We start from the raw sequence: 16,254 nt of genomic DNA, 5'->3' as shown, positions 1-16,254 counted from the left end.
AGCCATTACTTCTGAGCTTAGTAGGAGGTTTTAGAACATGGGTGTGTTTGTCATCAGTTACCCTCCCTCACAGGGGCGTCGGCTATGTGAAATCTCACACAAGCTGAGATCACCTCCCCTGTGACATCATCAGTAGCAGCCTGTGTTTTGTTTTTGTTTTTTATCTCCTCCACCAGTCTGCCGAATTCTGTCCCGGCAATATGAAAGGAACGGAGGGGTTCCTCCAATAAATGTAAAATATTTTATATTCGTCATCATGCAGCTGAAAAAAGGCTGCTATTATTATAATTTAGGAAATAGATTTTATTTCTGAAATCTTGTATTTTTTATTTGGGTCCACTTTAATGGGTTTTAAATGACTTATAGCAGTTTATACAATACTGTAACATTTAACAACAAACATAATAAAAAATAAAAAATATTTTCTACATAAACACAATTTTGTATGTATGAAATGTTGCAACTCAAGTCATTTGTAAGTAGTTTGTCTGTTTTTAACCACTTCACGTCCCTGGGGTTTTCCCCCTCAGGGCCCGTTTCCACTTGTGCGGTGCGAATCGCTGCTGTAAAAATTTGCATGCGGATGCGAATTTCGCATGCGGTTGTATTTAAATTCTCATACGAATTCGCATGAATGACGATGTCTGCGAATTTAACCATGGCAGTGCCTGTGTGCTTTTCCATTGATTCCATGCGAATTCGCGTGTAAATTCGCGTGAAAATCCGCATACACCCGCATAGAGGTGTGCGGTATGCGAATTCTAATGGCTCTGCCATGCGGATTTTTCATGCGGATGAAAACGCTCAGAAATCCTGACAAGTGGAAACAGTCCAATCCACTTGTATTGGCTATGCAAATTCGCATGTGGCAAACGCATGCGAATTCTCGATAGTGGAAACGGGCCCTAAAAGGGAAGGTCCAGGCAAAAAAAGAGATAAGTTTCACTTACCTGGGGCTTCTACCAGCCCCATGCAGCCATCCTGTGCCCTCATAGTCACTCACTGCTGCTCCAGTCCCCCGCCGCCAGCTAGTTTTGTTTTTGCCGACCTCGGAGGTCAGGGGCCGCATTGCGTACATTTTTACGCATTCCCGCTAGTGTAGGAACATGCCGGGACCTGATTCATTCAGCATAGTGAGGCTGACCGCAGGACTGCAGGAAGAGGATCACGATCGCCGCAGGAACAAGGTCAGGTAAAGATTGTTACATTGTAATCCTCCATGCTGCCTGATCGCAGCATGGAGGGAGGGGGGTTATTACACGAGATCGGGCAGGGGGGTGGGGGGATCGGAGCTCTGGGAAGGGATGTTTATGTAGTGTAGTTAGGGGGTGGGGGGTTAATGAGCCCAGGAGCGTGCTAGCACGCCCGCTGTGCTCATTAAATGACAGCAACTTATATTCACGTCGGGTGGCTTTCAGAAGCCACTTGCAATGACGTGAATATACTGTATGCAGGATGTAAACTGTTTAAGAAACTTAAAGTGAACCTCCGGACTAAAAATCTACTCAGCTGAACTGAAAAGGCTTGGGGCCATATCCTATTCAAGGTGATAAGTAGCTTGCAGATGCGAGCTACTTATCACCTTGCCATCGCGCGAGGATTACCGGCAAATCCTATTGCCCATATCCTTCGCGCGATGGCCGATCGTTAGGGAGCATTACTCAGGCGAAAGCCTGAGCGATGCTCCCTGTTACCGAGCGATGGGGAGTGAGGTTTACGCTGTGGTGCTGTCCATCAGCACCACGGCCTCACTCCCCACACATGCGCACTCGTCCGCCGAACATCGCCGACATCAAATGGCTCACACAGCAGACCAATGGGGAGCCCGGCTGCAGATTCAAAGATGCTTTGCCCGGGCTCCTTCTATGCGCACAGTAATTACAGTGTTAGATACACTGTAATTACGTGACGGATTTTGCGGCGAGAGGCGGCGGGTGATCGGCGGCGGTACGTATGACAGAGGAGCCCGGCAGAACTGCGCGCTGGCTTCTAAACTGTGCGGCGACCCGACGGGGAGCTCTGGGGGTCTCCTTATTAAAGGAGACCCCCAGATGCTGCGGCGACGACGTGCGTTAGCTAGTTTAGACCTGCTTTTTGCAGGTCTAAGCTAACGCTCATGTCTGCCGGGAAGCATCGCTTCCCGGAGACATGATAAGGGTAATTGGATTCCGTGTTAAGAACTCGCTGGGCGATTATATCGCCCAAGCGAGTTCTTTTCCGCCTGGGGGGGTCTAAAGTTTAATTAGATTAGGCGATGCCCCCATCGCCTAAGTTAAGAACTCGCCAGTGCTTAGCGCTGGCGAGTTCAGCAATAGAATATGGCCCCTGGTGTTTCTTTAACAGTTTCACAGCATCAGAACTTTGTTTTTCTTACCAAAGCATCATTTTTAGCTGCATTTTTAGCTAAGCTCCACCCATCAAAGAAAAAAAGCCCAGGCTTTTTTTCCCTGATGCTGTGCAGAGCATGATGGGATTTCCTATGTTGTTGTTCACGTTGCCTAGCAACTGGGAGGGGTGATCAGCACACAGGACAGTTGGAACTGTGTCTCATGCTCCATGTCACCTCCTTTCAACCAAAAAGATGGCTGCCATCATAAAATCAAACATTTGCCTGTTCTTTTAAAACAGTGTGGGTAAGAGATTATACTACCTATCTATTTTAATTAACATAACTAATGTAACTTAATGACAGTATGTTTAGGCTGGAGTTCCTCTTTAAAATAACATTTAAAAAAATTCTATATTTGGCAACACTACACTTTGACAGTAACAAGTAAAGAAGAACTTAACTAAAAATAGCTTACAAAGGAACTGTACCAAAAATAATGTAATGACCAAAATTGCTTATTGTATACAGCGAACAGAGGCGCCAAAAAAATAAAATAGGCTACAATTGTTAAAATTGCTAAGGAGGTCATGGTGGACTGTATTTTTGAAATTGACAGTTTCGTGTCTGCTTCAAGGAGGCAAGTCCACCACGACCTCCTTAGCAAATTTTTAACAATTTTAGCCTATTTTATTCTTCTGGCGCCTCTGTTCACTGTATATGTTACGGCCAGAACCCGAAGTTTGGCCAGAACTAGAAGTGGCCGGCCACTTCGGGTTCTGGCCGGCCAATGCGCGAACTGGCCGCTGCGCTGCGGCCAATGTGAGAAATGAAACAATTCCTGTAAGGTTAATGTGATGTTGTGACCGCAGCGCAGCGGGCAAATGTATCACATCTTTACTTTATTCAATGGCATTAATCCGCCAAGCTTTTTCCTCTGCCTCTCTCTCCTCCCCCCCGCCTCTCTCTCCCCTTTTCTTATGGGCACAGCCGGGCGGGGACACGCGTGTCCAGGAGAGTCGTTCCTCGCGGCAGGAGAGCAGAGCGGGGAGGCTGCAGACATTGCTTCTGCCAGCACCCGCTCTGCAAGAACGAACGGCAGGATTCCCATGCCGCGACGAACGACTCCGGAGGGACACGCATGTCCCCGCCCGGCTGTGCCCATAAGAGAAGGAGAGAGAGAGGCGGGGGGAGGAGAGAGAGGCAGAGGAAAAAGCCGGGCGGCTTAATGCCATTGAATAAAGTAAAGATGTGATACATTTGCCCGCTGCGCTGCGGCCACAACATCACATTAACCTTACAGGAATTGTTTCATTTCTCACATTGGCCGCAGCGCAGCGGCCAGTTCGCGCATTGGCCGGCCAGAACCCGAAGTGGCCGGCCACTTCTAGTTCTGGCCAAACTTCGGGTTCTGGCCGTAACATATACAATACTTGTGTCCACCCCAGGTGGAGGGGTGCTATACCCCTTTCTTCTGATCTACAGAGAGCAACTTCTTAAAGAAAATCTGTAACTAACAAAAAATTTCCCCGGGGGTACTCACCTGGGGTGGGGGAAGCCTCCGGATTCTATTGAGGCTTCCCCTGTCCTCCTGTGTACCAGCGATAAAGCTCCCCGAACACCGGGGATGTAAATATTTACCTTCCCGGGTCCAGCGCAGGAGCAGTATCGGCTCTCCGCTCAGAGGTAGGCGGAAATAGCCGATCGCTGTCGGTCCGCGCCTGCGTAGTAGAGCGGAACCGGCAGAGATCGGCTATTTCCACCTATCTCCGAGCAGAGAGCGGCGACAGTGCCCCTGCTGGAGCCAGAAAAGGTGAATATTGCACAGCCCAACAAATTGCCGTGGACTTCAGCGAGACCGCCGTGGGACACAGGAGGACGGCGGAAGCCTCAATAGGATCCGGAGAAGTGTTCTCCCCAGAAAATTTTTCCAGCCGGGTGGCATGAAATAGTAGCCAGATGGGGCAAGATGAGAGAATGCAGGGCCGGTGCTTCTGTGAGCAACTCTGCTTACAGCATAGGAGGAGGGAAGCCAATGGCAGCCGAGGGCTCATCAAAACTAGCCAGGTGGAGCACTCGGCTAAAAGAGCCTGGGGAGAACACTGCGGAGGCTTCACCCTCCCGAAGTTAGCACTCCCCAGGGGAACTTTTTTTCGTAACAGAGTCTCTTTAATTCTGAGTGGGGACAGGTCTAATCTCCACCTGCATTTACAGTGTTTGCCTGGAAGGTAACCCTGCTTTGTGAGTATTATGCTGCTTACTGTAAATTATTCATCCTACACCAGTACTTCCTACACTATATTGGGGTCTTGGTGTCCCCATTTTTGTATAAAGTTGCTTATTGTTTACAATATTATAGAATTTAGTCAGTGTTTGCCCATTGTAAAAACTTTCCTCTCCCCGAATTTACATTCTGAAATTTATCACATGGTGACATCTTTACTGATCGCCAGGCACATCACTGCAGAATATTTGTTTACTGAGAGTTCCAAAGCCAGTGCAAATGATACCTGGTCTCCCAAAATGCTCCGTGGGTTAGAAATCCACATAGCTAAACAGCCTAGGCAAAGCATCACTGGGGGGGGGGGGGGGGCTACATACCAATATACAGCATACAGTATTTACTGCATTCCACTATATGTTGCTCATCCCGCTTTTATGAATCAAATAAATATTTTATACAATATTTTTACTGAATTACTTTTTGCAACTAACATAATTCATTGAAAATTGGGTCGCCTGAATAATGAAGTACATTCTTCTGCATGTCATTGCGGTACCCCTTTAATTCCTCACATGCCGCTTATTCCAGTCCCCGTGGAGAACTTATCACATTTTGAGTCCAGAATTTGATTGTTCTAGCTCTATACACATAGCTGTCATCCTTAAATAGACACTGAAGCAAAAAAAAAATTATGATATAATGATTTGTATCTATAGTACAGCTAAGAAATAAAACATTAGGAGCAGAGACATAAGTATAATATATTTTCCAGTACAGGAAGAGTTAAGAAACTCCAGTTATCTATGCAAAAGAGCCATTGAGCTCCACAACTTTCAAAGTCGCAGAGAGCTCTGTCTTCAGAAGCTTGTTATCAAGTGTCTGGCACTGTATTCTTTGTTTTCTTGCAGAGAACAGTTCAAAAGTTCACTAGCCTGCTCTGTAAAATCATTTAGAATGCTGAGTAGTGTGTAAACTGCAAATATTAGAGAATGATGCAATGCTATAAAAGAAAAACTACATAACGGAAAATAAAAATATGAGAATATTTTCTTGTCTACTAATGTTCTAGTAATTATCTGTACTACACAACCAATTCATTATATCATAATTTTTTTTCGCTTCAGTGTCTCTTTAATAATCGTTGCTCGATCATTGGGGGTAACAATTTGGGAAACAAATGCTGTACAGACATGCCTATAGCTAAACAGTATGTACTGTCCAATAGCGAGAGGAGGAGGGATGATGGACAGCATACAAGTGAGCGTCGTACTGTGACACAGGTCAATACAATACATCAATAATGTAGCTTAATTAGCGATATAATCCTGCCTTATCCAATTACCAGTGATATTGTACATACATGTAAAACAGAATATACTTACTCTTGGCTCTGTCAATCAAGTCCACGTTGTCCAGTGTACTGCACAGTACACTGTGCACACGGTGGACTTGATTGACAGCAGCGCTCGCGCAGGCGCAGTAGAGGAGGTCGGCCTCTGCACTGAAGGGGACCACGGGCCAGAGGCTACGACCGGAGTTGCTGCGAGGGACATATCAGCTGCAATGGGCTGGAGGAAGCCCCGGGTAAGTATATCATGGGGCAGCGCATTTTGCTTGATAACTCAGAAGGTATTTGTGATTATTCAGGTTGTCACCGCCTCTGCTGGTGACACCTGGGGCGGTCCGCACCTACCGTACCCCCCTAGAGACGCTACCAGCCCAGAGTGCACAGGACAAATACAGATATTTTTCCTAAAGTAAATCAGAACACATATAGTAGGATCACACTTATTATTATTACTGATTTTATTATTGTTTCCGTTTACTGCACTATCCAGAATGTCTTGTGTTTTTATTTAGTATTTCTGTATTTTAGTGCTGACATTTGCTGCGCTCTACACAAGCTGGAACCACATACAAACTCCATACAAATAGTGTCCAAGTCCAGATACGAACCAGTGACCCTAGTGCTGCACAGCGACTGCATTATCTGCTACGCCACTTTGCTGCCCCAAAGCTTTCTTGATTAAGAAAGAAAAACGAAATTAAAAAATTATAGCATTATTGCTGAAAAAAACAAAACTCCACTTTACAGGATTTTTTCCCAAACAGCTAAGATTTTTTCAGGGCTGTGGAGTCGGAGTTGAGGGTTTCCTAAACTGAAGAGTCGGAGTCGAAAGATTTTTATACCAAAGCCACAGCCATGGTAAGTATTAGAATAAAGGTGGCCACTAACGGTCCAACTTCTAGCGATCAGAAATTCTGATTGAACTGGTTGAAAAAAATCTCAATTGATGGGCACAATCAATTATGAACGATTATCCGACTGGATTTTTGTCAAACCAAAATTTGGATTTTCTTGATTGGTTCGTTGATGGTGTAGTGAACGATTTTTCTTCCGATCAGAATTTCTGAGCGCTCGAACGATTTTTCGCTAGAAATTGGACCATTAGTAGCCACCTTAAGCAGTCGGAGTGGAGGAGTCGGAGTCATACCGGGAGTCAGAGGCGGTGGTTTCATAAACTGAGGAGTCGGAGTTAAGGTGGCCACTAATGATCCAATCTTTTTCATGCAATCTTACCATTTCTATGTAATATAAAGGTAACTGCTTGAAGTATCCATTCAGAATTTTGACTCAATGTACCCTTATACTACATAGATTTGGTAAGATTGCATGAAAAAGATTGGGTCATTAGTGGCCAGAGTCAGATAATTTTTGTTCCGACTCCACAGCCCTGGATTTTTTCACATAACTGTACAGAGACTAATGGCCTCAATTCACGGAGCATTATCAAACGTGTATCAAAAACTTTATCAAACGTTTGATAATTTACCTCATGGGTAAAATCTCACTAAGGTGTTATATATTTGTTGAACGTTTTATCGGTAAAACATTCGATAGATATATAACACCTTAGTGAATTTAAAATGAGATTTTACCCATGAGGTAAATTATCAAACGTTTGATAAAGTGTTTGATAAATGTTTGATAATGCTCCGTGAATTGAGGCCATATGAAGTACTCATTCTTCCTCCATGCCGGACGGTGGCATAATGTATAGGAAAGTAAAGAAGTAGGTATATAGGGAGCATATACATAAGGGGGGTATTTGGTAGTATATAGGAACTCTTATGACCTTATATTATTATAGTTATTATTCAGGCCTGTTTCACACATAAATCTGCACATTTCCCGTCCTGTCAGTTTTGCATCAGTTTTATATCAGTTTCACCCGACTGGACAAGAAATGTACATCTTTGAGGGCCCATTTCCACTTGTGCGGTGCGAATCGCCGCGGTAAAAATGTGCATGCGGAAGCGAATTTCGCATGCGGGTGTATGCGAATTTTCATGCGAATTCGCATGGATGACGATGTATGCGAATTTAACCATGGCAGTGCTGGTGTGATTTTCTATTGTTTCTATGCGAATTCGCATGAAAATTCGCATACCCAAACCGCATGCGAATTTCCTATTAAATACATTGTATGCGATTCGCATAGCGGTATGCGAATTCTGATGGCTCTGCCATGCGAATTTTTTCTGCACAGAAAAACGCAAAGGAATCCTGAGGCAGCGGTCACACTTGTCTTTCAGTTTTCTACACTTTTCAGAAAACTGAAAGACAAGTGTGACCCCTGCCTCACAGCAGCTAATGTAATATATAGAGAAAACTGACAAATTGCGCAAGATGTCAGTTTTTTTTTCTGCGCGCAAAATCTGCATTCAAGTGTGACCTAGCCTATTGATTGACATGAGTTCTCAGTTGAAATCAGTTTTTCTGTGCAGAAAACGCGCACGAAAGCAGACAAGTGTGACCGCTGCCACGTGGAAACAGTCCCATTCACTTGTATTGCTATGCGAATTTGCATGCGACAAACGCATGCGAATTCACGATAGTGGAAATGGGCCCTCGTGTGAACACACCTATAGAAACGCATATAAAGGTTGCTACACACCATACAATTAAAAGATCCTATTTTCCACCAAATCGATAAATATGATAGGTTGTTCCGAAAATCTGAAAGCTTTTTCTTTATGCGTTCAAGAAATCTGATCGAATTTCCCGTTTTTATTCAATAAAAAAAGATTTATGTGTTGGATTTTTCTGACCAATTTATATGAACAATTGAATGGTGTGAGGTAGATTGACAATTACTTGCATTTTTTTCTGAGTGAACATACGTGTGTGGTACATTGGTCAGATTTTTGAAATGTTACAATCAGTCAGAAAAATTGATTGTAAATCTTGAAGTGAAAAGATATTGAAAAAAATTGTATGGTGTGCAGCTAACTTAAAGGTGCCTATTAACGCTATTAACGGTACCATTTTTTCATCAAATGCGATCTTTCGATGTGATTTTTACAATCGAAATGTATAGAAAATTCGCCGTTTATGAAGGCAATCGGTGAGGAACGATTCTTTGGTCGATTGCTAAATAGGATAAAATCGATCAGAAAGTTGGATTTTATGATCAAATTCGAAGAAAGAATCGTTTAGTTAATGTGAAAAATCAACAGTTGCCTTCCGATTAGTTACGATCGTTCAAATCGCATCGATAGATCGCATTTAGTGAAAAATGGTAATGTTCATGGGCACCTTAAAACTGGTGCCAACTGTCAAAAACTGACAGGACAGGACTGGACACCTTTTTATGTGTAAACAAAGCCTTAAGGTGGCCACATACCATACAATCAAAAGATCACATTTTTCACCAATTCGATAATATCATTCGGTTGTCCCCAAAAAATTGAGAGCTTTTCTTTGTTTTTGATCGATAAATCCGATTGAATTTCCCATTTTTGCTTTTTTGGGGGGAGATTGGACATGTTGGAAATTTCAGACCAACTTTGTGAAGAATTGTATGGTGTGTGATGGATTGACAATTACTTGATGTACAGTTCTAATCAATTTTTTCTGAGCTTTCTATTATTTTATTCATGATTGGAGAAAAATTTAATATAGGTGTGTGGTGCATTGGTCAGATTTTTTAATTGTTACAATCAGTCAGAAAAAGTTGATTGCTATTCTTGAACTGAATAGATATTTAAAGAGAATCTGTATTGTTAAAATCGCTCAAAAGTAAACATACCAGTGCGTTAGGGGACATCTCCTATTACCCTCTGTCACAATTTCGCCGCTCCTCGCCGCATTAAAAGTGGTTAAAAACAGTTTTTAAAAGTTTGTTTGTAAACAAACAAAATGGCCACCAAAACAGGAAGTAGGTTGATGTACAGTATGTCCACACATAGAAAAATACATCCATACACAAGCAGGCTGTATACAGCATTCCTTTTGAATCTCAAGAGATCATTTGTGTGTTTATTTCCCTCTGTTCTCGTGCACTGAAGTTTCAGGCTGCTCTTTTCTTCCTGCAAACAGCTTTGCCCTTGTCTGTAATTCTTCAGTATGTGAAAGCCCAGCCAAATCAGAGGACGATTTATCCAGCTTGTAAAAGATAAGAGAGAAGCGAGAAGCTGCTCTAATCCTAAATAACACACAGGCAGTGTGCAGAGAGGGACCTGCAAGGGGGAGTTCATAGCAGAACCACAACACTGAAGAACTTGGCAGCCTTCCAGACACAGGCCAACAAGTCTGACAGGGGAAAGATACATTGATTTATTACAGAGACAGTGATAGTATAAAGTGCTGCAGTTAGCCAGAACACATTATAATAGCTTTTGGAACTTGTAGGATGATAAAAAACAGGATGCAATTTTTGTTACGGAGTCTCGACTCCGTAACAAAAATTGCATCCTGTTTTTTTATCATCCTACAAGTTCCAAAATCTATTCTAATGTGTTCTTGCTTACTGCAGCACTTTGTACTATCACAGTCTCTGTAATAAATCAACTTATCTCTCTCTTGTCAGACTTGTCAGGCCTGTGTCTGGAAGGCTGCCAAGTTCTTCAGTGTTGTGGTTCTGCTATGAACTCCCCCTTCCAGGCCCCTCTATGCACACTGCCTGTGTATTATTTAGGATTAGAGCAGCTTCTCTCTTCATTCTTATTTTTTACAAGCTGGATAAATCGTTCTCTGAGCTGGCTGGGCTTTCACATACTGAAGAATTATAAACAGGCAGAGCTGTCTGCACTCTGCAGGAAGAAACAGCCTGACACTTCAGTGGAAGATAACTGCAGGGGGAAAGAAACACACAAATGATCTCTTGAGATTCAAAAGGAAGGCTGTATACAGCCTGCTTGTGTATGGATGTATTTTCTATGTGTGGACATACTGTACATCAACCTACTTCCTGTTTTGGTGGCCATTTTGTTTGTTTTATAAACAAACTTTAAAAAACTTTTTTTAACCACTTTTAATGCGGCGGGGAGCGGCGAAATTGTGACAGAGGGTAATAGGAGATGTCCCCTAACGCACTGGTATGTTTACTTTTGTGTGATTTTAACAATACAGATTCTCTTTAAAGAAATTGTATGGTGTGTGGCTATATTTACTGTATTTATAAATGTGGTGGCATATTACTAAGATAAAATACACAGGGTGACAGACAACCAGGAGCAAAATACAAGATAAAAAACACCAAGAAATGTAGGTCTAAAGGTAGCCATACATGTTGTGATTTGGCTGTACAATCAACTATTTGATTCAATCATTTTATAAAAATCGAGAGAGAGTCTAGAGTGCTCCAGAATTCCTAATCGCTGAAAAGTGGCTGCTTTCATGTCCAATGGACCAGCTTAATTGATCGAACAGGATGACAGATGTCGTCGATCGCACAGGAATCGGCTACTGTTCACTTGTCATTCGATCGACTCTGAATCGATTTTTGCATCCATAGCATGGAAACACAACATCAGTCAGATCCATTAGGGTAGATGAATCGCATAGGATATCGTTTGTAGTGTATGGGTCACTAGTCGATCGACTTTCAATCAACTATACTGAAGTCGATTCCTTAATAAAGTCGATCGCATCGAAATCGCTAGCTGTATGGATATCGTTAGGCTTCTTTTCCACTAGGAAGTGCGATCACACGCAAAATTGTGCTACGATGCTATCGTGCAAACTTCAATTTCTATTTGCGGTTATTGCGCCCTGTACTGTCAGGAAGAGCGCAATCGCACCAAAAATGGTGCAGGGCTGAAATTGCATTGCTAAAAAAAATAACGACATGCTAACGAAAACAGGAGCCCCGTGATTTACATGTTAATCGCGGTGCTGGTGTGATCGGCAAAACGTGAGCGATCCGCTTTTTGAGCGTATTGCATCAAGTGGAAAAGGTAAGTCAGTCCGTGGAAGGGGTACCCCACTGATGGCTTGGCCCAATCAAGTTGGATACACTAGGAGGAGAGGGCCCTGCCAGAGGCTTACAATCTAATGCTGGGGTAAAGAAACACTGGGTAAGGTATATGGCAAAAAAGATGGTATGCAAGTATTCTATTAAAGGACAACTGTAACAAAGGGGGTTATGGAGGCTGCCATATTTATTTCCTTTTAAACAATACCAGTTACTTGGCTGTCCTGCTGATCCTCTGCCTTTAATACTTTTAGCCATAGCCCCTGAACAAGCCTTCAGCATATCAGGTGTTTCTGACATTATTGACAAGATTAGCTACATTCTTGTTTCTGGTGTTATTCAGCCACTACTGCAGCCAAATAGATCAGCAGGGCTGCCAGGCAACTGGTATTGTTTAAAAGGAAATAAATATATTAGCCTCCATATCACTCTAACTACAGTTGTTCTTTAAGCTATACATTATAGGGGGTTATAAATGGTATGTAGGGATATACAAAAAAACACATGGAGCGTGCAGATGGTGTATAGGAGGTATATAATGTGCAGATTGTATATAGAGACATAAAAAGTAAACAGTACAGGGGATATATAGATGGTGTATAAGGAGTATATACAGTTTGGGTAGTATAGGTGGTACTTACAGTACAGAGAGTATATATCGCAGGGGCGAAGCAATAGGGGATGCAGAGGTTGTGATTGCACCGGGGCCCTTCCTCAAAAGTATTACCTCTTTATTGGTCCTGTGCTGATAATGATATAGATGCTATGGATAGTGGTAATCATTAACAAACTGCATCCCAACCCCTGCTTACACCTCTGGGGGCCCTTTTCCACCAGCGCGTTTGCGCTGGCTGAATCGCAAAAACGCAAACGGCTAGCGATTTTACAATCGCTACGGTTTGCTTTTCAACATGGGAATCGCGGTAGGTCATTTCCACTACCGCGATTCGTTTTTGCCGGGAACGCGAACGCGCGGCGGAGCGATAATTGCCGCGATTTTGCTGTGCAGTGCATAGCATAGCAAAATCGCGGCCGCGAACGTCGGGGAATCGCCGGTAATTGCGATTCAGCAATCGCTAGCGTTCAGCGTGAACGCTAGCGATTGCTAGTGGAAAAGGGCCCTTATGGTGGTGCTTGGCAGGGTTTGGTGCACCGTATCAGTTGTTATGTATAGCGTACTCGGGGGGGGGGGGGCAATGTAAAAATTGCACCGGGCCCCAAAGCTCTTTAGCTACGCCACTGTGTATATGGGATAGACAGAAGGGTTTCTGTTACTTGCAGCCTCCATGCCCGATGGTGGCATGTGGTGGAGGAGTACAGAAGAAGGTTTGTACAGTACAGGAGGGCATGTCCTGTAGACAGAGCATATAGGTTCTCAACGTGTGGTACGTGTACCCCAGGGGGTACTTCTGGTGGTTCCAGGGGGTACTCAGGCTTGATATACTTATTATTATTATTATTTTATTATTATTTTTTATTTATATAGCGCCAACATATTCCGCAGCGCTTTACAAAGCACAATAAGACGACAAGGGGAACATAGATACAACTAACAGATATACAGCAGAGTTCCAAGCAGCACAAATATTGTTACAAAGACAGTAAACATTAGGAGGATGACCCTGCCCTTGCGAGCTTACAATCTAATGGGTAGTGGGGGACACACTAGGTAAGGGGGTGGAGGATGGATGAGGCAGTGATTCTTTGCCTCTGATTACATTGTGACAAATAAGTAAATAAAGGGCTATAGAATGTTATAAGCTTGTCTGAAAAGGTGTGTTTTAAGAGTGCGTTTGAAGATGTCCAGGTTTGGAGCATGACGTACAGGCTGTGGAAGAGAGTTCCAGATAAGGGCTGATGCTCGTGTAAAGTCCTGGATGCGAGCATGAGAGGAGGTGATCAGCTTAGAGGCCAGGAGAACTTAACCAAGAATAACAAATTTAGAGTTTAAGAAAATGATCAATCTTATTTAAACAACACCAAATTAGTGTTTTAGCTAATTAAAAGCAATAGTAAATGCTTGGAAATTGTTTAGAACCAATTTTCTGTAATACAATTAAATATATATTTTTCAAGGGGTACATGTGATAATGTTTACTATGCTAGGGGGTACATGGTGAGTACAGGGTTTTAAAAGGGGTACATACCAATAAAATGTTAATAAAATGTTGAGAAACACTGCGTGTAGAGTATGTACATGGTTGCATATACAGTATAAGTGTATTGGAGATGGTACATTCCAGGAAGCTGGCAGCAACTTTCTCGGCCCATCTTTGTGCCCGGCATTGACACAGAATGGGGGGGGGGGGGGTGTGATATATATAATATATAGAGGGAATGTGGGGAATATTCAGTCGCAGGGCTATAAAGCAGATTACAATACTGCCCTATAGAAAGGTATACACATGATATAAAGGAGTATATATAGCAGTATAAACAGGCTATATTAAATGTGAAACATAGGAGATAGCCTATATAGTCATATATCTAGAGTATACAGATATTTAGGAGGCATACTGATTGCATAGGGCTTAACAAGGGCTTACAGCCTTTATGGTACACAGATGGTATATAAGGGGTATACAGATGGCATAATGAAGTATGTAGAGGTATTATGGTATGCATTGTCCAGATGGTCTATGGTGGAGTGAATGAATTAGAATGTGTACAGATTGTATATAGCAGTATATACTGAGTATATGTATGTTTTTTATATCGCAGTATGCAGATAATATAAATGGTATATAGAGGAGCGACATAATTTGCATATAGCAGTATATTATGCTCAGATGGTGCATACAGGGTATATGAGGATACACGGAAAGATAACAGCAGTACATGGTGACAAATGTAGCAGTACAATGGGGGATATGGTATAGAGCAGTATAAGGATAGTATATGATCAGTATACAGCAGTATAAGCATAGTATGTGATTGCACTGATTGGTATATAGCAGTATAGGGATAGTATTTGATCAGTATATAGCGGTATAAGGATATTAGTATGTAATTGGCATATAGCAGTATAAGGATAGTATGTAACCAGTATATAGCAGTATTAGGATAGCATGTAATTGGCATATTGCAGTATAAGGATAGTATGTAACTAGTATATAGCACCATAAGAATAGTATGTGATCAGTATATAGCAGTATAAGGATAGCATGTCATTGCTATACAGCAGCAGTATAAGGATAGTATATGACCAGTATACAGCAGTATAAGGATAGGATGGGTATATTGCAGGTATTTGGCACAGAGAAGGAGGTGGGGTACCTGAATCCCGCAACAGCCGTATCATTCCTCCTCCAGGGTCGGCGTCGGCTCAGCATCACCTCCCGCAGCATCTCCTTGTGGTCGGGGCCCCGGTACGCCGGGTAGACGTACAGCCAGCACAGGACGGTCAGGGTGAGGGCACTGGTGGCCCCCAGCCGGGTACGAGGACATTTCCAGCACAGCATTCTCTTCCTCACATGGCCGTAGCCCCGGATCCCCGGCATCTTTCCATCCCGTCCCGGCACCGACCCCGACTCTGCATCCTCATCCCCTCCGCCCAGAGAAGAAGAGCGCCCCCTACTGCTCCAGCGGCGCCGCCTCCCTCCTCCTCCTCCCTCTGCCCGCCCGTCCCTCTGTGTATGGCTATTGTGCTGCCAGCCTGCCACACCGGAGACTGTGCCCTGCCAGCTGCCTGACCATCAAATCACTTCTCTCCGGAGAACCCCCCTCCCCTGCCACCACCATCAGCAGGAACCCCCTCCTCTATTCATCCGGAGACCACCATCCTTCACCAGGCCCCTCCTCACCACCAGCACCCCCTGCTGCTGCATCCATACAAAGACCCTCTCCAACACAGTCACACGGAAATCCCACACTATTCATCCAGACATCCCCTTATTCATCCAGATACCCCCTTATTCACCCAGACATCCCCTAATTCACCTAGACACCCCCTAATTCACCTAGACACCCCTTAATTCACCTAGACACCCCCTTATTCACCCAGACACCACTTTATTCATCTAGACACCCCCTTATTCACACAGACATCCCCGTATTCACCTTGACACCCCCTAATTCACCTACACACACCCTAATTCACCTAAACACCCCTTAATTCACCTAGACACCCCCCTATTCACCCAGACACCACTTTATTCATCTACACACCCCCTTATTCACCCAGACATCCCCTTATTCACCTAGACACCCCTTAATTCACCTAGACATCCCCCTATTCACCCAGACACCACTTTATTCATCTACACACCCCCTTATTCACCCAGACATCCCCTTATTCACCTAGACACCCCCTTATTCACCCAGACATCCCCTTATTCATCCAGACACCCCTTATTTACCCAGACACCCCCTTATTCATCCAGACATCCCCTTATTCACCTAGACACCCCCTTATTCACCCAGACACTCCTTTATTCATCCAGACA

General features: G+C 43.5%; 1 protein-coding gene across 1 annotated transcript in view; it reads right to left on the bottom strand.

Moving 5' to 3' along the window:
• The window catches only part of ST8SIA1 (ST8 alpha-N-acetyl-neuraminide alpha-2,8-sialyltransferase 1), a 128,610-nt gene extending 113,257 nt beyond the window's left edge, over positions 1-15,353 (bottom strand). The window contains exon 1 of the mRNA XM_068273035.1: positions 15,086-15,353. Coding sequence (XP_068129136.1) covers positions 15,086-15,309 — 224 coding nt within the window. The 5' untranslated portion in view covers positions 15,310-15,353. The remainder of the gene's footprint in view (positions 1-15,085) is intronic.
• Positions 15,354-16,254: the final 901 nt, after the last annotated feature.

This window comes from Hyperolius riggenbachi, chromosome 3, assembly GCF_040937935.1.
Source record: "Hyperolius riggenbachi isolate aHypRig1 chromosome 3, aHypRig1.pri, whole genome shotgun sequence".
Classification (NCBI taxonomy): Eukaryota; Metazoa; Chordata; class Amphibia; order Anura; family Hyperoliidae; genus Hyperolius; species Hyperolius riggenbachi.
This window is presented reverse-complemented; position numbering and strand designations above follow the sequence as displayed.